This window comes from Apis mellifera, linkage group LG12, assembly GCF_003254395.2.
Source record: "Apis mellifera strain DH4 linkage group LG12, Amel_HAv3.1, whole genome shotgun sequence".
Taxonomy (NCBI): domain Eukaryota; kingdom Metazoa; phylum Arthropoda; class Insecta; order Hymenoptera; family Apidae; genus Apis; species Apis mellifera.
In genome coordinates, this window is record NC_037649.1 from 5,721,322 (window position 1) to 5,739,016 (window position 17,695).

The window sequence follows — 17,695 nt, forward strand, 5'->3', positions numbered from 1 at the left end:
CGAAATGTATTTCGTTACGTTTCAATAAAATGCCTGTATTCTATTTTTTTCATCGTTGAATTGAAAACAGAGAGATCGATTAATTGGTCCGTAATTTAATATAAATAATACGAATATAATATTAATAAATGTGAAACAATTCTCGATAAAATACGAAAGAATAACAATGTTGTTACAATATATCCGAATCAAATATATATACACGATTTGCTGAAATATATCAGATAGGCATTAAATCTAATGATCACATTGAACATAGGATTCTTCTTAACTTAATAACATAGTACTTTGATCGGTCATTAAATAATTTTCTTCGTCGTGAAAAATTTAATTTTAATATGAAAGCACACGAGCGGATTGATCTAATCGTCTCGTATTAAAATTCAAAAGAGACGTTCGTGTCAGGGCAAAATTACTTAATCATTTAAGTAATTTTCTAAAAAAGAAAACGAAAATGGAAGTGAAAAGAGAAAATAGAATGGTGGAGTAGGAATAGTAGATGATAAAAAAAATACAAAAGATTGAGTGTCCAAATAACTTCCGAGTTCATCTTCTTGTATCTAGACGATGTTGAAGAAAGATGTTGGGAAAATAATCCGCTGGCTTTGCCTTTGTTTGACAGAGCGTAAAAAATATTGGTGAAAAACGTCAAAGTGTAAGGAGCTTGGGTGTATCATAAAGATGATGCACTCGATAGACGCTGCACACTTTTCCATTATGCTTTGAGAATATTGACTTTCGATGTTAAATTATCGAACAGTGATTATTAAGACTGTACTAAATAAATTATATTGCGAGTAACATTGAATCTTGCTGCAAAGTTTGGAATCACTTCAGAAAAGAATCGGTTTTAAGTAGATTCAAACTTAAACGAGATATTTTTTTCTTTTTTCTTTCACTAATAGAATATTAATATTAAAATTATATATTTGAATTATTAAGTTGCAAATTAGATGAGAAGAACATTGTCGAGATTTCTGCCAGTGGATTATTATACGACAGATCGTACGGAAGAAAACAGATAGAAACGAAATTTAAATCGATTGAACACGATTCATAAAGAACATATTTGATTCGCACAAATGTTTTCCCATTCGAGTATAACGCGATATATAATATTTGAAAATTCTCGCATTTATAGTTAAACGAGGAGGGCGCGGTGCATTAAAGTATACTATTTGCAAAAATGAGAAAAGGGAAAACGGTGTAAAAAATAATTACTTGGAAAAGCGAATCCAGAGATAAAAGAGGTATTCAGGGAACAAATGTTGAATTCATACACACTTTTTAACCTCAACCACTGGCCTTTTGTATGCTCATTTATCGTGGTTGGAAAAAACGACAGGGAGAGAATCCCGCTTTGCTCATTCCGCTATGAGAATCCTTTTGACGTTGGCGTGAGGCAAAAAGTATATAGGAGAAATTATTCGAAAAGTTATGAAAAAAGGAAAAGTAACGCGTCTTGATACCTTCTTATCGAAAATTACAATTTTTTTTATTACTATTCGAAAATACACAAAAGAAGAATCTTGGTATCGAGAACGGTTATATTATAATTTTACATTAATTAAAATATACAAGTTAAAATGAGGAGAAAGGAGAAAGGATTCGCGACGTTTAAAATAATGCGAAAGATTGGCGATGCAAAGGGAGAAGATGGTTACAATTTCAGTTAAAATAGAAAAACTTTAAGGTGTTCGAAGAAGATGGATGATAAGTGAAGGAAGAAGCCAGCACTGGATAACTCAGATTGCCCTCCATCAAACGCTGCGAGTTTACTCCGCCTCTGCTTTCTAGACTTTCATCCCTTAAGGATTCTTCGTTATTCCCCACTTGCCATTACCCGTGATATAGTGCGTGAAACGCTCCATCTAACTTTCACGCAGGCTTTTCACCGTCTCCTTACGATTTGCTCGAGCAAGTAAGAGAATGCTCAGAGCAGAACGTTTTATGTATATAACACGATGGTTCCATCTCTTTAAAACTCTCACAGACAAATAAGAAGATATAATTTAATAACATTATGTATCTTATGTATTTTATAATACTATTCTTATGCATTCTTGTGCATAATGGAATAATTTCAATAATTTGGGGATATTTGATCTTGGAAGTATCATAATTATTTTTTACATTGCATTACATTATATGTATCTATCTTTTTATTTGTTTCAAATTTCTTACTAATTTCTATCATTTTCCATTTCTTATTATAATCCAGCTGATTTTTGGATCTTGAAACGAAGGCCAAATATTATTTATACTAAATTTGTCTATTTCGAAAATTTCCTACTTTGCACTGGGTTGTATCCATAGGTTACGAATCGTTCAAAAATTCTTTCTTCTCCCCATTTTATCCCTCTTCTCTCCTCCTTTTTTTGTATTCGCAAAGCTGTTAACATCGAAACCCTTTCGTCGACTGCGGTTTCTTTCAAGACAGAACTCTTTACCTCCGTGCACTCAAGGACTGCGAGTTTGCCTTGATGACTGCACGAGGAAAACGCCTCTCTTTGCCACCCGAGGAAAATGCACTGTGCATTATCAGCCGATTTGCCTCGTCCTCGCGCGAAACGAGATGTGAATGGAAACGAAAAATTCCTATGGTCTTTGGTGTACTATTGGAGTGCACTTCGAAAAGATCAAAGCTCTCGAGATCTTTTCGAGAATTTGGCGCGAAAACAGCGTACATCTTTTCGTGAAATTTCAGATGAAATAAATTTCGTAGCAATTACGTATTTAATCTCATATTTAAATTACTCGTTTCATATCCGAGGCTGAAGATTCGTTTCAACTTTGTTAATTGGAATTTGTTGTTGTTTCTTCCATTTCTTTTCTTCGACGAATTTAACCGTTGGAGAAACGCGAAATATAAAAATTTCAGGTTTTTCGAAACGTTATTTCAAAATTTAAATTGTTCGTTTTCGAGGAATGTAATTTTTTTTTCAACCAATTATAAATGAAATAAAGGAAAACGCGAAATTGGCAAATCAACAAAAAAAAAAGAAGGAAGGAAGTTAAAAATAAATTAAACAAATACAGGAATATATAAAGGAAAAATATAATATAATACCTGTGCGATGATATTTTTATTTTGTATTTTTGCGTTGGCCTTTTACGAGATACGAAACAAAATAGAAATATATATATCTGGTCATCGCGTTGAATAAAAAGTTACAAGCAAATACAATGGAGTTGCAATACCACCATATATATATTTTTATATTATAGTCATGTACAAATACATGACGGTATTAAAATATGCGACATTAAAACAAAATAGAATCGTCGCGTTAAGATAAACGTGTGCCAACAGCGTGTATAAAAATATTAAAATAAAAATATTAAGGCGAAATATTAAAAAGTGAAATAGAAGAGAAAGTTTTCAAGACGATATCCAATGATATCACGTTTAAAAGAGGAAAGGAATTTTTAATTCACAAGCGTGTTAGAAGATACTTTGCACGAAGTAGAATCTCTACATGGAGGATTTCAAGTGCAAAATCGGTCGGGTTAAATTGATCAGTGTTCATTAACTATACATACATACGCACACACATATATGGATAAATCAATATTTTCAAACACCGGTACAAACGGTTAATAGATTTATCTGGTGGAAATCGATTAGCATATACCGCCCTGTTCTGATGAAACACAGGATCCTCCTCTGCGGGTAATACGGGTGGTCCGGCTATTATAACATCGGTATTCCAAATTTACTTAATCCCATGGATCCGATTAATGAGTAAAAATCGGAGGAAATATTGGGTGGACTATGCGAGTCGAGCTAGCACAACTAATAACGCGTATCGTATATATCTAATAATGGGTTATCAATTCGATGGTTTATTATTAAGTGCCGATCAAATATTTTCACCATTATAGGAATATTCGGCTATTTTATCATTGAATTAAACGCCCAATCCCTTTTCGAAAATGGGATACGCATAGCTGATTGAATAAATTCTCGATATCCATCGTGTGCGTATGCACGTATTATTGTATCTTCTAATTTTTAATCATTCTTATCGTGAAATTAAATATTCCTTAATTGAATTGAATAAATTAATTCTATATTTCGAGATAAATATGGTAGTAGTAAATTCTAAAATATTATTTCAAGAATAAATTATTCAAACGATTTATTTATTATTATTAATATAGGGATGGATAGTAGTTTAATAATAGTAATGAAATCAAATAACAATAAGTATAAATAAAAAAATTATTCAAATAATATCGCAGTGTTTATTCGTCGAAAAGTTCATCGTGATAGGAGAGGAGGGAAAGGGGGAAGGGAGGGGGAGATCTTTGATTTCCAATGACCGACGGAATTCTTATTTTTAATATCCTTCCTTTCGTCTTCTCGTACTCCTACAATTTTAGAATATTGGAATCGCGATAACCAGTTATGAGATTGACTACAAAATTCAATGGAGAACTCGAGGGTGCGAGAGTAAGATTTATACCGTATTTTTGCCGAAGAAATGGACATTTGCCAGACGATCGACTAATTTAGATCAAGGTTTTGGAAGCGATTCTCCAACCCTCTCGTAAACTTTCATGCGCACAGATGCGACAAATATTTTTGACACACGTACAAGTAAATTTGTCAATATTATTGTTAATATTGATGCTAAATTAACGCATAAATCTAATAATGAAAATTGGGGATGTATTGCCGAATATAATTCAAGTACACAAGAATTTGAGATAAGACGATAGAATATCAACTGTAATGCATTAATTAAAACTGCACAAGTGCATATAATTCATAAAGAATTGGAATATTAAATTTGGAAAATATTTTAAAACGATGAAAAAATGAAAGAAATATGGAACGATTCTTATAGAATCGAAGCAAATAAATATATGTATAATACACATTATATATTTTATATATTTTTAAAAGAAAAAGAATATTATAATTAATAATATACCAAAAATAGAAAAGAATATTAAAATGAGTAGAAAGTTCAAAGCGCTTGTGTCAACTGAAAAATTAATTTTCATATAATCCTTCATTCTAATTTTTCTTTACACACTGAAGAATCTGGAAGATTAAAATTCGTTTCACCTATAAAATAATCATAAAATTTTTATTTTTTCCATTCCATTCTAACAAAATATACGTTTCTGTTCACAGGTTCACGTTAAATGCGTTCGATCGATCGTAAAGAAACCGAGAAGGGAGAGAGAGAGATGGAAAGAAATCGCGGGTAGACAGGGTGGACAGGCAAAGAAACAGAGATGTCGTAATTTAGGTCGAGATAAGAAACGTGCCGGGTGTTTTCTTGGTTATCCGCAGTTTTCATTTATACCGTGGAACGGGCCGGACAGATTAAATATTGTTGGGAAAAGAATGGCCCCGACAGAATCGAAAACAATACGAAAGTCTGTCGATAGAGCGAGTGATACCACCACGGCTTCTAAAAGGACGGTTTTCCTACCTTTCTTTTTCGCTCTCGACATGCGCTTTCTTTCCGCTCTGTCCAAGTTTAAACTTGGAACGATATTGTACTGCCACTTGTGTGTATATCGGTACGTATTGTTGTTTATACGGTGAATTTCGTATATCGGAGGTTTAAGTGCAGAATCTCGATAGAAACTAGTTTATTGGAAAGAGAAACGAAGTATTTTACGAAAGGATTTCTGAAAATTGAAGAATAATAAGACAAAGACGATAAGACTTGTTTAATTTTCATTATGAGGGCGAAAAAAGATTAATTAGATTTTAATTTATGAATATATTGACGAATTCATATATAAAACAAGTCTCTTCTCATTCCGATTTATGTTAAAATGTATATCAATAATATATATCAAATATTACAAATTTGCAAGTAGAATAATTAGTTAATGCAGTATTATTTTCCGTCAAAAATATATTTCCAATTATATTAATCGGATTATTACTTAAAATTTTGTTCATGTAAATGGGATATTAACTAATAAAATGTGCAATGGCGTACATTTTGGTGTATAAGGAATATTTCGTTTCATTAAAGAAAAATTAAAAAAAATGCTTTTCTTGTTTTTTATCAAAAACTTTTCGAAAAATTATTTTAATAACGTAACTTTATTGAAAAAACGACATTGAACATATACAAAAGAATGTAATTAATTTTCTTCTAACAACGTATAAATTAATTCAATTTCTGGCAAAAAGATAGGCAGTTTTTGAAATGGATACCATTCTTGTACACCATTCTCATTCTCTTTATGCCATAGGAAATGGATTTCGTGCTCGTAGCACACGTATTTTTCAACTAATTCTAATAAGCGCTTTGTCCACGGATTGTCCCTTTGATCCACGGCCTGAGATTTCCTCTTTTCTTTTTTCCTTTTTTTTTTTTCATTCTTTTCTCGAAAGGTTAAGAGATTATAACAAAGGGCTTTCGTTGCGCTGAAGATTCTTTAAAAAAAAGGATTGCGTGGAACTATGAAACAATACGTTTTTAAGGAAATAATCTCGCTACTTACGTGAACATGGTTTCTAACCGGAAATATTAGACTTACCTGCAACAGAAAGAAATAAGGGACAATTAATGAATAAATTAAAATACAAATGTAAATTGAAATTTTATATTTTATAGAAATTGGACAAGTTTCGATTCCTCCATTTAATCTTGGGATGGATATAAAAGATGGATATATTAGAAGAAATTGGAGGAAAAAAGTGGGTCAGAATGTACGAGAAACGTTTGTGAAAGGATTTCATTTGTCCCTCTAGCAGGCTTTAGTAGTTAGAATTGAAAAACCAAGCAGACAGGAAGCATTTCGCAATTTCCTACTTTCTTCAACCATCGTGACAATTAGTACAATGCGAAGATATAATATAATGCAATTTTCTATTTTAACAATTGAAATATTCGATCATCAATCAAGATCAAAAGATTCAATTTTCATTATTCTTTTCTTCATTTATATATAAGCAACTATTAAAGGTATTTGCATTGTATTTGATTATTAGATATCTTCGTACCTATTGTGTGATTATTAAACATCTGATTTTTAATTATATTTCAGAATGAGTATACCCAATTTTCAATCGTGAAAAAATTGAATTATTCTTCTCATCGACTCTACAATTTGATGCTTCGTTAAAAAAATACGTACGCTTCGGCGATACTTTTCACGATATATTTAACGTGAACAGGGCGATATCATTTAATCAAAATTAATCTCCTGAATATTGTACAAGCTGTTACATTAACGCAAATGGGAGAATGCAAAATGGGGAGAGTCGATAAATTGGGCCGGGATTTGAATTTATTTCCCGTCCCGTCATTTTCATCGTTATTATCATCGAGCCGAGCTGGAATTTTGATATTAAAAGGAATATCGCAGGCCGTAGAGTAATTTAACCTTGGTCTGATTATCCTTAGCCGTTTATAAATCACTGCTCGATCGACGAAACCGATTTCTTTCGATTGTTAGAGAGAGAGAGAGAGAGATCGTGAAATCCATCGAGCTATTTCGATGGAACAATGCAGAGGAATAAATCAGTTTAGAAAGGATGGTGGGAAATAATTGAGGAATGTGGCAGAGATCGAAGGTGGTAGCACACCCTCCTCGCCCTCGTGTCTTTGTTATTCGAGAGTTTCTCGAACCACTCCAAGTGTTAGCCCGATCCCGTGTCAAGAGGATCACACCTGCTTTCCTTTCTTGCGTGGATTCGCTCAATTTTTCCGCCGCGATCTCTTTCATCTTCTCCTCCCAGCGTCGAGAGTTTCTCGCGATAAGGAGGAGCTTATTGAAGGGAGTCAAGGTGATTGGACTTGTTTGGTTTTTTTCTTATTTCCTTGCAAGGTTTTTACAAGGAGTTTAAATTAAGCGTAAACTCGAAGATTGTAGAAGAGGAGGTAGGTTACAGAGAAATATTTGCTAGTTGTAATCTAACATGATGATTAATTTGTTGCAGGTAATCGTAACGAAGATTTTCCATCCTATCACGATGAACCGTGCGTGGAAAACTTTCTCTTTTGCGTAACGTCTTTGCAACAAGACATTCCTCGCCGAAATTGAAATTCTTAGTGTCACGTGTTAATCGTGACGATCCATTTAATCTGGATTCAAGGATAAATCAATAGAAATTCGATCTTCTCAATAGCGAAAAATTTATTTTCGCAAGATAAACTCCAAATGATTTCGTATCGTACAATGTGGTTACTTTAAATCGTTTCCTTAAAAGCAGAAATTCACTATTGTAAATTACATTTCGTGTTCTTCTTCGTTCAACGAAATCGTCTCGATAACAAGAGAGTAGAATAGATCAAACGAGGAAATTGCAGATCAATCGATATTTATTTACCGCGTTTAACTAAATTCTCAGCACTCGAAAATTTGTTATTCTTAACAACGAATCCACGAATACTTGTTCAGAACTACACAGAATCGAAGAGTAACTTTAATCAAATTACAAACTTCCAACATCGACAACTTGCACGGAATCTCTTTATCGCTCGAACAGACGCAACCGTGTTCCATTTTCGGTTTCGTCCCGCTCTATCTTCGTGGAATATTCAAGCTTCGATGTCACGCGGATTACAGGCGGCGCCGATGTGGTAAGCAGCTTCTCAGAGTCTGAAAGAATAGAATCTACCGCGACAAGCATCGAGTTTCCGGATGTTTTTCAGTTATTTAAAAAAGATACGCAAAGAAATCTTGGAAAAATCCGGATAACTTCAAAATATTTGCTAGCTAGTGTACAGATATATTAGAATTTACTTGTGAGGAGAATAAGAGTCGAATAAATAACACATTATTCGAAAAAAATCTCTCGATTGAGATCTTGAATCTTGGATTAAGAAAATTAGGACGAAGCGTGTTTCGATAAACGCGACGATGAGAACGACCGAGGAAAATGGAGGAAATATAGACGGTATGGGATCGAGAAAATCGAATTGATTTACATTTCGGATATCAGTTGGCGTATTATCATAAAAGAATGGCGGGTCGAATGGTTTAGCTTTCCCCGAGGAACATTATCGGCCACCTGCTGTTTCTCTGACGACGACGTTGGTTTCCGGAACCACGCCTACGTTTTATCCGTTTCGTCGATTCCAACATAGGGTTCGGGAGGAAGGATTGTCGAAAGGATCAAGAGGTTTTCAGCTTGTTTGGAAATGTTCGGATATATGGGATAGGGATTATTCGTTACACGTGGCGAGTGGCATTTTACGGCGAGCGTATATATAAAGAATGTAATCTTCACGTTTGGATAATAGAAATCATCGAGATTATTTTTCTATAAAGAAATCTACTGTGATTTTTGAAGTACGTATATATTTAATTATATTTGTTTCAATTAATTTGGATCATTAATGTTAATCGTCGAAGTTAATATTTCCTTCGTTTAGGTTATTTATAAGTACTTGTTCATTTTAGCTTCTTAATTAACCTATTATAAACTCATTTGCTTCTTAATTGCAATTTCATTATTTTATCGTTGTACGTATTATCTCTAATTTCTCATAATATTATATTTTCCTTGCAGTATGTTTGGACGATAACGTAATGGATTTATTTTACTTAAATATTCCAATAATTCGGATAATTCGGTGCCTCGGTAGATCGAATTCTTGATGAAATTAACGACGTAGTTCGTTAATTTAACAAATAGACCGTTATTCTACCTTCAGAATCATAATAGAACGAATTAATTATCCTTAATGTTATATTTCATGAAAATCTACCTCTAGATAGAATTCTATTTACAAGAAGAGCAAGAACAGCTCGGTGTTCTTCTTGCAAACATTCTTCCTATTCTTCTCAACAAAATTTTTCTCTGCTAGCCCTAATTTTTCATTATCTTCGTTTACCTGCATTCATCAAGTGAATGAATTCGATCAGGTTTAACTAGCTAAAATTCTCAATAGATAAATAAAGTTCCATTTAAAAGAGTTCGAAGAGGTTCGATGAGATCGAACGCGTTTCCAATAATCGAGGCAACAATTTCCCCCCCCCCTCCCCTTTCTTTCTATTCCTCTGATTCGTCGATCGACAGGAAGTTTAGCAGGGGGCCGCTAAGCGAACGCCCGATTCCGTAACCGCCATTTATTTTCCAAGCGTGCATAACGCGTGGCCCCGCATTCGCGTCACCGTCGATCGAAAAGCCGTAAAGATATGGCGGGTTATGGCCGCCAACCCTTTTCTCGCAGCGCTCCATCGGCCTCGAAGGCATTGCGATAAGACACTTCTTGCGTTTCTCGGGACTTTGTGCGCGGCGAACGTCTCCCGCGGCCATTCTGAATTTTTCACGCGGTTACACGGATGATTTAGCCTCGCTCGGGTGGTGAATCACCTGAGTTTCAATCGGGTCAAAAGGAGGATCGAGGAACACGTGGAACACGTAGAATGGGTTGGAAACGACTCGTTTTCTCTGTATAAATTTGCACGGGGGAAATTGGAAGGAAGGAAGGTTTGAATTTTTTAACGGGTTAATTTTCCACTTCCACGAAAGTTGGATAAACTATTGATTGTGCAATTCGAGATATTGTTGGATATTATTTATTTATTTTCTTTCTTTCTTTTTTTTTTTTGCGAGCTTTATTTTGAATACGCGTTATATTTTCACATATCGATGGAATGATTTTATGGGATAATAATGGAATTTAAAAATTCCACGGGCAAAATTGAGCCGTGACGATGAGCTTTTGAATAATGTAACGTGTCGATAATGTAATGAGAATTGGTAATTAAGTACCCTACTAATGGTTCTTGCTTTGAAGGATTCGAATAAATAATGTACGCTGAAAGAGAGAGATTCGTGTTTAAAAGCTGATCACGTAATGACATGTAAATGTTGAAGGATTTTGCGACTGCAAATGGACGCTACATTAAATGTGCCTATCGTGACCTAAATTCATTGAATTCGCACACAGATATGTTCGCTTTAAACGTACAATTATTCTTTATTCCGCTATTGATTATCTAAATTTATAATAATCGCAAAAAAAGACATAATAAGTTATAAGAAAGATTAAAGCATTTACTTAATTTAAAACAATTTTAAAGAATATTTAAATGCATAAAATAAAAAAAAAAGAAATTTAAGAAGAGGATGATCAGAGCGAGGACAAGAAGAAAATATTGAATTTTGAAATGGATATTGTGATATCGAAATTAGTCCTCTTACCCTCTGATTGGTGATAGCATTTGAATCGGAAATGGAGAACGTATCGACGATGGAATCGAATCGTACGAGCTTCTTCGGGTGATGAGCCTTCTTGGAGCGCGGACAGAGCGAGCACATGGCTGAATCAGTCGGTGTCGTCGGGGGCATATTCGACGAATATATTCGCGATTCTTTACGGTTTTTCTTTTTTCACTATTTTTTCCTTTTTTTTCTTTCTCTTTTTTTTTCTTTTTTGTCACTTTTGTTTTGTTTCCCTTGTCGAAGCGATTTATTCACTGTTACTCTTCATCGAGTCACGTTCCTTACATCATTGTCTAAAGTCTAAAGCATAAATAGAGCCTCGACAAAACACAAGCTTGTGTCTATACACGTTTCGATCGATTTGGACGAATTTTGTCGGACTACTAGAAGAACGATGGTCGATGCGAAGCTTGCTTGGTGCGCGGTATAAAGCTTATTGTACAGGGCAGTGATTATTTTTATTGTCTTATCGTCCTTATCCTCGATATTTTTCGTATAGTCACCTCGCAAGACTTTTATATTAGGATATCTTTTTCGTTTTTTCCCATGGATTCTACAAGGATGATCGCGTAAATTAATTATCTTGATGCGTCCTTCTCTCACGATCTATATTTGGACGGTTAATAAATTAATCTAACGAGCCCTCTGTTGCTATTAATAAAACGGAGCTTAATATCGAAACGATACTTTAGAAAGTGTCTATTCTATCAATTTTTTTTACGGGTGTATTTTAATGTTCTTTTGCATATTATAACAAATAGTGGAAATTATTAAACGAAAATAAAAATTTTTAAATTAAATTACTTTCTGATCATGGAAAAGAACTCGAGGAACGAGCAATGGAACGACATCTCTTCGGGTACGAAAGTATCGTTTGTCCAAGTCGGTAACACAGAAATTCACGAATCGATCGAGACCGCGATTCCTCGCTGTTGGAACAGTAGTTACCACGAGCAGTTGGGATATAAACCGGAAGTAGTACGGTTTCCTCGGTTATCGCCGGAACCTAAGTTAAAAAATCAATACTTAAGGGGAGGATTTCGCTAAGACCACTTTGCATTTGTCGAAAGAAGAAGTTGTCTGTTTCGTTTTGAAAATGAAATTTGCTTTCAACGAGGGAAAAATAATTTGATTTACGATTCAATTAACACGTTCTTGATTTTGTTATTAATTACTCGAAGACAAAATGCCACGTTCATGTTCCAAACTTATTTACATTCGAAATTTAGTAATACAATTTAAAAATACAGAGAAGAGAAGAATTCTTCCTCATCCTCTAAAATCACCCATCTTATTTCGAATCGTTCGAGGTGGACGAGTTTTCAAAAAAACAATCGCACAGAAGACGATTCTAATTTTTCTAAAAAGATGAAGGAAATGAGAATGAAACTGGAGAACGATAACCATAACAATAATTTTCTCCAAAATAAAATCATTCGCCATCCGAATCCAGAAAGGGACGTGTCATCTCGTCGCATTTAACTCGACGACATTTATCGCCACGTTACGTCGAGAGGTGTTCCTCTCATTGTGAAATCCAATGCTCGTCCAGTAATTTCCATAAGCGTCGCTCGCGCGGAAGGAAGTGGGCGCGACGGACGTCTGTATGTATAATTAGTTGGATCGCGGGATACAATAGGAGAAGCATAGCACTCGAGAACGCGTTCGAGTACGCGGGGCGGAATCGGAATTGTTCCACGATTGCGGGAGGAAACGGTTGAAGACCTGCGCCACGCTCGAACGAACTAACGAGACCACGAGACGCGCTGGAAATCGCGAGGCAGGACTAATTTCCATTAAGCTGTGCGCCGTCGTCAGTCGACGTGCTGCCGCCGCCCTTTTAATTAGCGGCGAGGGCCATAAGCGGCGCTAACTTACGTACTAAGGGGGTCAATTGGCTCTTGTTGCCTCGTGGGGAGATAGTTGCGAATTATGGCCGATTTGCGAACGATTCGTTCGTCGAGGGGATGGGTTCGATCGATCTGTGCCTCTCTCTTGTTCATCTTTTTTTTTTTACATCGAGATGAAATGCGTTTGGATGTTCGAGGAGAATTCAACAGGTTAAATTGGAGAGGATGAGAGTTGATTAACCCTTCTATATTTTTATTAATTGGCGGGGAAAATATTCTCGCGTGGATTCGATAATTCTTTAGGAAAGTTGAAGAGTTGAAAAGTTATTCGGAAATTAAGCTTGAGTTAATCTCAAATTGAGAAGATTTCTGGGGAAAGATTTGTAAGTAGATTGTGAATTAATAATATAGAATAAATGATTTTTAAGTATAAGATTATAAAAATCGTGACGAAAATTTGTGCATAATTTAACAAAAATAGCGGACATTGAAAGAAGTCGAATATAAAGTACTTGTCATAATTCTCGAAATCAAAGGATGAAGGTTGGAACGTCGTTGTCATCGAGTTATTACATCAAACGTTTCGCATTGCGGCTGCCAAGAAGAAAGATCAAAGGAGTCGAAAGCAGACTTCAATCTTCGGCTTCTAAAAAGTTCCGGGAAGAATGTGTCGGCCCGTTTCTGAAGAAATAGACACGAATTGGTCGTGCTGATTACGAAAAAAGACACTCCTTTCTGTTTATAGTTTTCAGAGTGGAAAGTAATCGACGGCTCTTTCTGAAATTGCTGCCTCGAGTCCAACCAATCGATCGTTTTAATCACTATGAAGAAATAAGAATCGTGAACGTTCGTCGCGAAAATCGTGAAAATTGACATTTTCCTGTAAACGACACTATTTGCTGTTATTCTTTCATTCTTGAAATGGATAAAATTCTGGACGAAAGATACATTTATTCAAGATATGATTCGTGATTCAAGAATTTTGAAGTAACAAGATAATATGATAAATTCTGAAGATTAAAGAAACTGGTTTTAATATCGTCGATAATATTTTAGTAACGAGAGAAATATTTTCTTGAAGATTTTTATCGGATCGTGTTCAGATAATTTTTATAATTATATCGAAGAAGCAGAGGGAAAAAGAAGTAATCTTAAAAGCTGATTGAAACATGGAACTCTTCTTAAAGAGGAATCGTGTACCATCAGGTTAAAAGTTTACAGGTTTAAAACAAGAAAACGGTTTGAATTAATTGGATAAACTCATTTAAAAACAAATTTTCAATTCAATCGTAGTTGACTCTTCCAAGTTTCAACGTTTCATCATTAAACTTTTCAACCACGACAACGAAAATATTAATTATTTCACCTGTGAAGACCGGCGACTGTTGCTGGAATTTATTCCAATCCGAGGCACGATGTCGCGAAAGTTTCGCAAAAGATTGGAATATAATTTTCAACTTTTCCTTTGAACCTCAAAGAACACGCAAACAAAGATTGAAAAATTTCACTTGCTGCGTTTAATCGGAAATATCTCGGCTGTTCCTCCCTGAGTTTGAGATATGCCATGTATAATAATTCGAAACTTTTCAAACTTTCTTTCGTATCTCGAAATTTCGAAGAATTTTAATCGCGATCCGCTTGAAATAGACAACGCAGAGTGACAGTCGATCCTGGTAGCAAGAACGAGCAAGTGTTTCTTCGAGGGTAAAGAAACAACTTCGATTTTAATACTAGCCCGTGGCCGTTCAAACTTGAAAGATTGTTCGATAAAAAAAAGTTGAAACGGTTCCAGTTGTCGTGGATACATCGAAGAAGAGTGGAATTTTCCTGCCAGGGGCAGAGAGCCCAAAGCGTTCTGAGAACATCTGATCGCTCGCAGAGACACGATGATCTCCGCCAAATGATGTTCTTGTTCGTGCTCGTGTTCGATCGTGCTATTAATTTGAAACAAGTTGAATATTCATAGGGTGTTGCCCATTAATTAAATCTGAGATCGATGCTTGTCACTCGAGCCTTTCGACTGCGCATTGTTTCAAAAGCTCATTGAAATACGTTATGAGAATAAAAATAATGCGGAAATCGATTTGTAGAACGAGTTCATCATTACTTGTTTGAATGATTGAAGTAATTTTTCGAAAGAACGTACAAGAGAACGAGATATATTTTAAATTATTTTGAATTTTCATTTCTGGCTCGAAGAGAAATTACCATTGAAAACTTTCCTTCTTAACACAGGAAAAATTGTTATATTTAATTTGTCGCAACGATAAAATGTTGTTCAATTCTTTGTGATGAAACAGATTGGATAATATAATCCGTAGGTACAATCATGAACGAGGTTATTAACGAGGAGATAAAATGATTAACGGGCAAAGCTTTGTGTCCCGTTCGACGGGAAGAGGAAGTGAACGCATCCTGTCATTTCGTGCCGCGTTACGTTTAATTATTATGTCACGTTAATTCCACGATGCGAGCTCATTCGTTATTGGCGATCATCGAGCGACCAACTGCAACTCTCGAGCGAGCACTGCGCGAATGAACGGCTTAACGATAAAGAGGCCGCCTATTAAAACTGAAAGGCTACTTGAATTGAACCTGTTATCGTTCATTATCGTGATTCTAGCTGGATGCACGACGGGGACTGGATCGGAGGATCCAGCGCATCGTAAATCGCGCATCAATCCTATGTGCCTATACGCTCGAAAGAGTGCACGCGTTTCACCGAATTAACGCCGCGTTAATTGGTGAACGTTGTCAATTAACAATCGGGGCAATGAGTAGCATCGAGCCGACGGAATTGGGTTAATTGTTTTTTGGTTAATGAACGGGAAATTCGATCGGTTTTTTTTTCTAGTGAAAAATTCATTTTTATTTAAGCCGCTTTGTTAGAAAAAGAGACATTAATTCTGTTACGTTAAGTAAATCCAATTTAATCGATTGTTGTTCGAGAAATGAGAGATAGATAGATAAATAGAGAGAGAGAGAGATTGATTATTGAAAAATATTTGAAATATTCTTTCGAAATTATTTTTAATTTATAATTTATAAATTATATTTGAAGAGTTTGAGAATTGAGAGATGGAATAAAAATACATTTCAAAGAATAAAATTGACTTTTTGTTCTTAAATAAAGGATAACTTTATTTTGAAAAGGTATCGAATTAACTTGCAGATAAATAAAAACAAAGTTTACGAATGTTTTTATGTGAAAAGTAATCACAGTCGAACAATTATAGATTTTCTCAACTCAAATCAACCTAGGTATTTTCTTTTCCTCGATTCTTTTAACTTTCTTGGTAACTTTTGTTTCCATTACTATTTTTCCTCTGTTTTATTTCTTTCGCTTCCCTTCGTGTATAGATCCAACGAAATTAGAGCGACCAAATGTGACCCTTAAATACTTCGCGTCGCAAATCACATTATCCTATTGCTTTGTTAATATAATAAACGTGCACACACGATATGGTGTACAAAGTACAATTTCTGAATACTCAAAAGCGTTTTACACCTATTCATATAATTCCCTTAATGGTGTTTCTCGCAATCTATCGATTATTGTCGAGTATATCATCTATTTTAAATATTTCGCAATATTTTATTAAAAAAAAAATATTGAATTTCGAGGAAAGATAAATTATCATTTTGATAAATAACTTCCTATTATTATACTCGGTAAAAAAAAATCTTACGTCCATAAATCCCATCTACGAAAAATACAAAAATAAAAAAAATACGGCGAACAAATTCGAAAAGACGCGTCCCACTGCTCCACTTCTATTTCCTTATCGAGGGTACAAAAAAAGAGATCGTCGAAAATAGATCATCACCCATTTGGATCTCTAAATAGACCTCGTCCCACCTCGTTTTCAATTCGATTGTTTAAAAACCGGAAAACAGACTTTTTTCAAATCTAGAAAGAATTTCCCCTTTCCTCCCCCCGATTATATTCCCGATTATTCGAGATCATGCCCCTCTCTCATGTCATCGGTTGCCGAAATAGATTTATGATCGTTCGAGCCCAACGGATCAGGATCATTATTATTCGAGACGAGATGTATGCGAGGATCGCGCATATTCCTAGCTGTCGATAAATTCGCACGTTCGCCTAGAAATCTGAGACTCGCAGCTTAGCTTGACAAGCCGTGGAACGCGATCGATATCTGCAGGAACGACAAGCTTCGCCGGCCCGGCCGAATTCGAAGCTGTCGTCATATTGTTAGAACGCGATCGGCATAATTTTCGCGCCAGTTCCTCGCGCGCGCGTGGAAACAACGAGATTGTCGAAGAAACGAAGAAAAGAGCGCAGTGGATCGGATCGAAATTGAAGAAAGAGAGTTGAAAGATACGTTTATCCTCCTCGCGTGAGATGGAACATGATTTTCCGTGAGAAAAGATTTTACGAGATTACGTATCTCTTCGTGTGCTTTTAGGGGAACATGGATAGAATCGGAAGGAAGAAATTTAAATTAGATTTGGAACGGATTAAAGAGAGTTATTACCTCGAACCAAGAATCCTTAATTTGCTCGTTTCAAGTCTCTAAATATGATTTTACACGCTTATTTTAAAATGAATTTATGATGTAAGATTGAAAAAGAATGGAAAAAATGAAGAAAATTTAGAAGTTCGAAGAGTTGGTGCAATTCGAGAATTAATATTTTTTTTATACACAGAGGAAGATAACGA

At 35.1% G+C, this 17,695-nt stretch overlaps 2 protein-coding genes and 1 long non-coding RNA gene across 18 annotated transcripts in view; 1 reads left to right on the forward strand and 2 right to left on the reverse strand.

The window, feature by feature from the left end:
• Positions 1–17,695, reverse strand: part of LOC724292 (disks large 1 tumor suppressor protein) — a 457,694-nt gene that overhangs the window by 170,968 nt on the left and 269,031 nt on the right. The window lies entirely within an intron of this gene.
• The window catches only part of LOC102655123, a 46,949-nt gene continuing 34,326 nt past the window's right edge, over positions 5,073–17,695 (forward strand). For both annotated transcript variants that reach the window (XR_003305883.1, XR_003305884.1), the window contains exon 1: positions 5,073–5,541. This is a non-coding gene — a long non-coding RNA (uncharacterized LOC102655123). The remainder of the gene's footprint in view (positions 5,542–17,695) is intronic.
• LOC113219161 lies at positions 6,061–11,270 on the reverse strand. Of its 2 annotated transcripts, none has more exons than XM_026444428.1 (2): positions 11,141–11,219; positions 6,061–6,415 (listed from the first exon to the last, which is right to left on the reverse strand). In XM_026444428.1, exons 1-2 carry the CDS (start codon positions 11,158–11,160, stop codon positions 6,121–6,123), a joined length of 315 nt encoding a protein of 104 aa, XP_026300213.1. In that variant the 5' UTR covers positions 11,161–11,219; the 3' UTR covers positions 6,061–6,120. The 2 variants fall into 2 exon arrangements, 1 of the variants encoding a protein (XP_026300213.1); XR_003305882.1 differs by lacking the exon at positions 6,061–6,415 and adding an exon at positions 6,425–6,519 and having other exon boundaries at positions 11,141–11,270.

Bases quoted from the DNA above. Each gene is read 5' to 3' on its own strand.
- LOC113219161 (XM_026444428.1), bottom strand. From the start codon at position 11,160: ATGCTATCACCAATCAGAGG. The intron at 6,416-11,140 runs GTAAGAGGACTA...TTTTTTTTAAAG, and splicing joins ATGCTATCACCAATCAGAGG to AATCTTCAGCGCAACGAAAG.